Source organism: Cheilinus undulatus, linkage group 22 (assembly GCF_018320785.1).
Source record: "Cheilinus undulatus linkage group 22, ASM1832078v1, whole genome shotgun sequence".
NCBI classification, from domain to species: domain Eukaryota; kingdom Metazoa; phylum Chordata; class Actinopteri; order Labriformes; family Labridae; genus Cheilinus; species Cheilinus undulatus.
In genome coordinates, this window is record NC_054886.1 from 33,511,953 (window position 1) to 33,519,467 (window position 7,515).

General features: G+C 36.8%; 1 protein-coding gene across 1 annotated transcript; it reads right to left on the reverse strand.

Moving 5' to 3' along the window:
* Positions 1-353: 353 nt before the first annotated feature.
* On the reverse strand, positions 354-6,403 carry LOC121504939 (butyrophilin-like protein 10). The gene is made up of 6 exons (XM_041780056.1): positions 6,373-6,403; positions 3,705-3,814; positions 3,253-3,594; positions 1,518-1,799; positions 1,323-1,433; positions 354-818 (listed from the first exon to the last, which is right to left on the reverse strand). The coding sequence occupies exons 2-6, from the start codon at positions 3,799-3,801 to the stop codon at positions 439-441; spliced, it is 1,212 nt and encodes a 403-aa protein (XP_041635990.1). The 5' UTR covers positions 3,802-3,814; positions 6,373-6,403; the 3' UTR covers positions 354-438.
* Between the last annotated feature and the right edge of the window lie 1,112 nt (positions 6,404-7,515).

Consider the following 7,515-nt stretch of genomic DNA (forward strand, 5'->3'; position numbering starts at 1 on the left):
CTCTACGATCTTCCTGAAGTGTTGCTCATTTTTTTAAATGAGGGTTTCTTCTTATAAACTATTGACAGATTAATCACACTGTGACTACAGCTATACAGACAGACAGTGCTGATTACAGATGAGATTAGACTGACAGCAAACCTCAAACTCCCAAGAAAAGATTTGTAAAACAACTTTCTATAGTGATGGCACACACACAGATTAGGTAAAAAGAAAAACAGTTTTCATTTGTTTTCATCGTGTAATCATTGATCTTCTTCATGTGTTTTCAATCAACCTGATGCAGTATAAGATTGGAGCACCATAGTAAAAAAAAATAGAGTTCATTTTCCATTTAAATGTGTACAGCTTTACCCATGTTTAATCATCAACTGCTGACTGGCACAAGGTACAAAAAATAAAGGTTTGAAGCTTTAACTTATCCATAAACCTGAAACATTACCCATATACAGCAGAAGTGTGTTTTTTATATATATATATATTTTGTGTTGTTAATGCAACAGCTTTCATTTCCAAGTATCCCTCAGCTTTGTCACGTTCTGCTATCGTCTCTGCTGACTTAAACTTCTCCTCAATATCTTTAGAGGTTCTCTCCATGTCCTCTCTGTGATGTTTGAGCTGATCTGCCTGGTTCTTCAGTTCTTTGCATTGATCAGTCAGTTTATGAACCTTCTCCTCCAAGTCTCTCTGCTCTTCCTCTTTCTTCTTCAAGTCTTCTTCCAGTGTTTTCTTTTTCTCCTCCAAATCCTCCCTCTTCTTTTCTTCTATCATGAGCAGCTCTCTCTGTTCCATTTCAGCATCCTGATGCTTCTTTGCTTCTGTGTGAAAATAAAAACATAGAATTGTGTCTTTACTTGTTCTGTAATGATCATACAAAGAAAACAAGTGAAAATTAGTTTTAAAGAAACTGAGCAAAAAAAGTGAAGGCAACACAGAAGACTACTTTAAAAATGATGCAAAAAATATAAAGTTTTGTTTTATAAACAAATATTCAGTATTCAATCAGTAATAGAAGCTAATGAGAGGAATTTTAGTAGTTATGTTGCTTCATCCTTGAATTTGTACTGCACTTTACATTTTCATTAACCCCTAATGAGTGACGAGTGTCATTAGTCCCAGGATGTGAAGCTAAATGTTTATGACATTCGTATTAACATGAACTCAAATAATAATACATGAACATACCATAACATTTATATTATCCAACCTCAGTTATTCACAAAACCTTTAACACATTTTAAAAGCATACATACATTAATCCTTTATTATAGCCTCATTTGCATAAAGTTCTTGTTTAGTTATCCTTGAAAACCTGTACTTACTAAAAATAAATTTCCAAAAAACAAAAGCAGCTACAGCAACAAAACCGAGCAGAATAACCGCCATGATGCTGACACGGACAGCAGCAGAGGAAGAGGCTTCAAAGATGTCAGCTGAAATGGAAAACACAGAGAAATAAGATTATTTAAGGAGTCACCACGAGAAAAAAAGGCAGAAAAATAGTGGATGAAACTCACCTGACACATAAATACTGGTCTCTCTGGTCTGGTTGATGTCCTTCTGTTGGACTCTGCAGGTGAAGATGTTACCGTTAGTTTTCTCTACAGTCACTCTGCTGCTGACAGTGAAGAGATCATCAGGACCTCTGACTGTCTTTGTCTGAGCAGTAGAGATGATGTTTCCCTCTCCATCCAGCCATGAGACCTCAGGCTCTGGGTACCAGCCTTTAGACTCACACTGAAGATCCAGTCCATCAGAGCCTCTGTAGATACCATTAATGACAGGGGAGGAGAAAGACCCTGGTGATAAAAGAAAAATACATTAACAGTGCAACTTAAAGAAATAAAGATATACTGACCAGAAAGCTATAGTGTGTAAAAAGGTGGAAAGAAAAAGTACTTTTGCAAAGCTGATAAAATCCCACTCTTCAGAAAAACACCACTGTAACATCAGTAAACTAGTTATTATTATTATTAGTATTTTAGAATCAGAATTAAAGGGCAGGAAAATAAAACTGATCCAGAATATACAGGGCATAATTAGACAGACTAAAGCACAGGGTTATCTTAGAGGGAAAATGGTGCACACGGTAACATTTATAAACTACATCTACTTTAAGCTGAGTTTACACTAGAACAGGGGTTTTAAAAGTGTGTGAGTGAGCCTCCCCTGTGAGAAAGTTATTCATTTGGTGGACCCCCACCCACTTAAAGATTCAGACTGAAAGAAACCTTAACCATATTTTCAAACATTTATGTCTAATTTTAAATATTTTTAACATTTTTATATCTTTGATATTTTGGTCTGCAAATGTTCTTCAACATCCGTCTTTACCAGGTAATCCGTTATTTGGTTTCAGTAATGATTTTACTGCCAATACTACCTGATTATTCTGCTCTGATAATCCTTAAAGCAGCGTTACTCAACCAAAGAGCCAAACTGTAGAAAAATACCTCTGCAAGAGCCACAAAAACAGCTTAAAGTAGCAATAAAAAGTTAAAGATGGCAAAAACGGCCAAAAAGCAGCAAAAGAGGGTGAAAATGGGCAAAAATGGGAATGAAAAGTGAAAAAAAAATGGTAAGAAGTGAAAAAAAATGAGCAACAGGTGGCAAAATAAGGCAAAAAATGTGTAAAAGTGGCTAAAAAGCAGTCAAGAGTGGTTTAAATGGGCAAAAAGTGGTATTTAATGACAAAAGAATGCTTAAATGGGCAGAAAGTGGCAAAAAAAAATAGTGAAAAAAATGCAAAAATTGGAAAAAAAAAGTGGCAAAAATGGGCAAAAAGTAGGAAAAAAGTGGTTTTAATGACCAAAGGTAGGTTAGATGGATGAAAGTGTCAAAAAATGGTATAAAGGGGCAGAAAGTTTCCATTTTAAGGTTTTCTGGGGGAATAATATTTATAATTAAGATATCACAGAGCCACTAATAATCACACGTTGAGTATCACTGCCTTAAAGTGACTATACGTCTATTCATTTTGCTCCATGCAGAGCAGAAGTTAGCAAAGCAAATCACTATTTTTGTCTGGTTTACGGTTCCTCACCTCCCCTGAAGTTCTGTGGTGCCCCCCAGGGGAGGCCCGCCTCACACTTTGAAAACCGCTGCACTAGAATATAATGAGGTAAATTTAGGGTTTGGTTCTTCTTCCCCCGTTCACTACAGTTTACAGAGGCCAGATTGTCTGATGGTTCTAATTATTATCTTTCCAGATGTACCAGTGGTGTGAGGTTTTAGCTCATGTACACAACTTACCAACAACAAGCTGGACAGTAAACTCTTTATACTGTGATGGAAAGAAGCACGTATACACGCCGTTATCAGAGAGTTTGACTGCAGACAGTTTCAGTGAGAGGTCGCCACGCTTCAGGTTATCAGCAGATAATGACGTTCTTCCTTTGTAAGACGGGTTCTGGTTCTCCAAAAGGTCTAGGCTATCATGCCACACGTGGACAAATCTGGGCTCAAGGTCATGTCTCGCCCACTCCACACTCTCAGAAGTAGCATCCACTGCAGGTTCAAGGTGGCATGGTAGGACCACATCCTCACCAACTAATGCTGTTATGGTCTGAGACGGTCCCACCCCCTGAGAGTCAACTGGAAAGACACAAATTCAAGAGCAGTGCATTCAGAATTTTGATAAGCTGTCTTTAATAAATAAAGTGTTCTCCTACTTAACAGCAGCTCAATGTTCATGAAATACTCACCTTCATTAGATTGAGTCAACAAAAGAAGCACCACAGTACTCTGTAAAACCAAGGCACTGAAGGCACAAAGCCTTGACTGAAACAAAAATCCACCCATTAGGCAAAGAATCCTGTAAATGTTAGAAAATAGAAATATGTCAGTATGCTGTAGACACAGGTCAGCAACCTGATCCAGACTTCTGGTCTTAAAGGCATTTAAAGTAGATCTGTGTGAAGTAGTGTGAATGATGGAGCTTTATTCTTGCTAGAATGTAAAATGTTACAGTCATGCATAAAGTAGAGGATGTTAAAATGATGAAGTATCCCTTTACTTTAATAACAAGTTGGAAAATTAAAAAAAAAATAGAAATAAAGTGTTAGCAGCCAAAATGTCATAAGAGAGGATCTCTAAAACTCAAATATGGCATAATCTCATGTCATGATTTAACTTCCTTTTCTCTTAACTTTAATAAATGTAAATTACCATTAGAGCTTTATTGTACTTTGTAATAATATATTTTCCTCAGAGAACCTGTTAATACTGATTTCTAACATACAAATTGTTCCTTAAAGGGACCATCTTCTTTTATTTGTCTCGTACTTTCTCTCTTGAAAAAGGCAGGAGTCAGGGCGCGCAGATGGTCGACTGGTTTAAGGTGCTACCCGTGTACGTGGACGGCCCAGGTTCAAACCTGGCCTGTGGCCCATTACCGCCTTTCCCTCCCCACTTTCTTCCCTGTTTCAGAGGCTATCCACTGTCCTTCCTCTATCTAACAAAGGCAGAATAAAAAATAGGATAGAATAATGCTTTTTAACAGTTTTCATGTTTCTGTGTATGTCATGGCATAAGACTTTAATAACCAGTGATTAAATAATTCAAAAGGATAAATACATTTAGGGTTTTACTGCCAAAATTACTGTGATTACTTCAATTTTTTTGTTCCTTCTTTTGTTCCTTTTTTTCTCCATTTTTCCATCTGACTTCTTGTTAAAGAACCTACCCTGGATCCTCAATGGAAAAAACACAAAATTAGTCTGCACAAATTGTTAAATGCAAATTATCACATACAAAAAATTACTGAAGATTAATTTCTTGCAGAAAGTCTTAAACTTGTAGCAGCATAAAACCCTGAATATTTCTCTTAGAAAATGTGTGTGGGTTTTCCCTCTGCTACCCTCAGAGTGGAGCTAAAGTTGGAAAAGGCTGGTGACCACTGCTGTAGACAATTATCTTTTCAAGTATGCTTATCATTGCAAAGCTATCAAGAGAATTAAGACTAAAACACTCTTTTCTATGCTCAAATCCAATCACATAAAAGTAATGTGGTGCAGATATAGCAGCTATAATATTCAGTTAGTGGGTAGTACCTAAAACTTCCATGCAGTTGCGGACTGACCTTTGCTGAATGTCATTACATGTGTTAAAGTGGCCATGAGTAGTATACGTACCTGTAAGAAACAGATTGTCTCTCATATTTCTCAGCTTATATCGGAAAGTTTGACTATTTTTATGGTAAAAGCATTAAAAAGCTATTTTTGAAGACAAGACACTGAAATCATGAAGGACTTGTGCTTTGATATTTTGACCTTGAGCAGCAAATACAAAGTCTCTCGGAAAACACCAATCGAAACTTTGAATATACAACTTGATAAAATAATTGGAATGCAGTTTTTTTCAACTTAAATTTCTGCACTCCTAATTTATATTACATTTATAAACAGAAATACGATTGTATATATCTAAACTAGAATGGCCGTCTAAGGCGGCAGACCCACGCCTAAGCAGCGCCACCGAGGAACTCACGCTCCCACTGATAACTATGGTGTTCAAAATTCGAAGTCCGAGAAAAACCGAACGGGTGGGTGGATCATCACCAAAATCTAATCGATTCTTCCCTGTTACCATCCCAATATCCCCTGAAAGTTTGGTGAAGATCCGACCTACCGTTCTCGAGTTAACTTGTACACATACAAAGAAAGAAAGAAAGAAAGATACAGAGCCCTTTACATAACCCCCTGCTGATTTCATCGGCGTGGGTAAAAATATTGCAGCATTAATTTCTTGCAGAAAGTCTTAAATTTGTAGCAGCACATATATATAGCCCTGAATATTTTTTCTTAGAAAATTTGTGTTGGTATTCTCTGCTACACTCAGAGCGGAGCTTAAATTGGAAAAGGCTGGTGACCACTGCTGTAGACAATTATCTTTTCAAGTATGATTATCATTGCAAAGCTACCAAGAGAATTAAGACTAAAGCACGCTTTTCTATGCTCAAATTCCAGCACATGCAAGTAATGTGTTGCAAATAAACTGCTGTAATATTCAGTTAGTATTACCTAAAATCGTCCATGCCGTTGCTGAATGACCTTTGCTGAATGTCATTACAGACATTAAAGTGGGATTCATCGTTATATCAGTGCCAATCAAACCTTTGAATATACAATTTGATAAAATAATTGGAATGCAATTTTTCAACTTAAACTTCTGCACTCCTAATTTATATTACATTTCTAAACAGCAGTGTGATTGTATATCTATATTACATCACACTGATTCATAAAGCTGTCTGAGTTTAAAGTTTTATTGAGCTCTATAACATGTAAGGAGAGATTTAGCTCACTTAGAAAGTCACAGTCCATCAGGATCATATTTATATATTTTTAAATAGAGCAAAGAAGAGACACCTACCTGCAGTTTCTCTGTATCTGAGTAAATCTGTGTCTAAAACTAAACGGCCAAAGTCCATAAATGAAAGATCCTTGTCCTGTGATAGGGTGTGTTCCAACTTTAGTAATATGGTATAATCATGACAGCTTCATACTTTTGGATAATTTGATATGTCACAAATAAAACACCCAAACTACAGTTTTTTTTAGCTGTTAGTTATCTAGCAGTTTTTTTCTAACCCACTGACCACCTGACACTTCCTGACACTCACTGCCTGGGTTTACTGTCCCCACATGAATGTTAATGTTTGATGATCAAGAGTTAGAAAGTTAAGAATTAACTCAACTGCATTCAACTGATCTGTTCATATTGAAAGCATGATTTGTGATTAATTGAATGAGGGTCAGGAGAGATCTAAACAAAATGTGAATCAGACCAGAAACCAATGAACTCCTCTTCCTAGAAAAATGGGACACTAGTGAAGCCAAACTGTTGGGTAGACTGAGAAAACACATTTCCATGAGATAATAGACTGAGTCAAAAGAGAGAAGAAAGGCTGGACAGTAAAATACAGCACCAACAAACTGCAATCTTTGATGGACTGGAAATAGGAGAACCACATCGAAAGTTCTAATAATGTTTTGACTCACACTCACAGACGACAAAAGAGGACACAGAAGCATGTTCTCCTATCACTGTACTTAATCTTTATGCCACACATGGAGAAAACTTGGCTTAAAATCATGTCTCGCCCACTCCACACTCTGAGTACATTTACAGCAGACTCAAGGTGCCATGGTAGGATCACATCCTCACCAACTAATGCTGTTATGGCCTGAGAATTCAGCTAGAAAGATAAATTCTTGAGTTGGGCATTCAGAACCTTGATAAGCTAACAAATGTATTAACAAATGTATTAGACCACCTGTCATATCTGTCTCAGAGACCATCCAGCATCATGAAGTGCTTTAATGCGGACTCTTTCATTTTCAGTCAGCTCTCCACGTTTTACCATTTTCAACAGGAATGAGGAATTTCAAACTGAATTCACCCAAATCTGAGCCGGCTCACTGGACTTCTCTGAGAAGTCAGAAATTAATCAAGCATAACATTCAACCACTAAAACTCATTTTTCTCTGCAGGAATGCAAGTAAATAACTATAT

Bases quoted from the DNA above. Each gene is read 5' to 3' on its own strand.
- LOC121504939 (XM_041780056.1), bottom strand. From the start codon at position 3,801: ATGGGTGGATTTTTGTTTCAGTCAAGGCTTTGTGCCTTCAGTGCCTTG. The intron at 3,595-3,704 runs GTGAGTATTTCA...GTGTCTTTCCAG, and splicing joins GTTGACTCAATCTAATGAAG to TTGACTCTCAGGGGGTGGGA. The intron at 1,800-3,252 runs GTAAGTTGTGTA...TTTTATCACCAG, and splicing joins TACTGTCCAGCTTGTTGTTG to GGTCTTTCTCCTCCCCTGTC.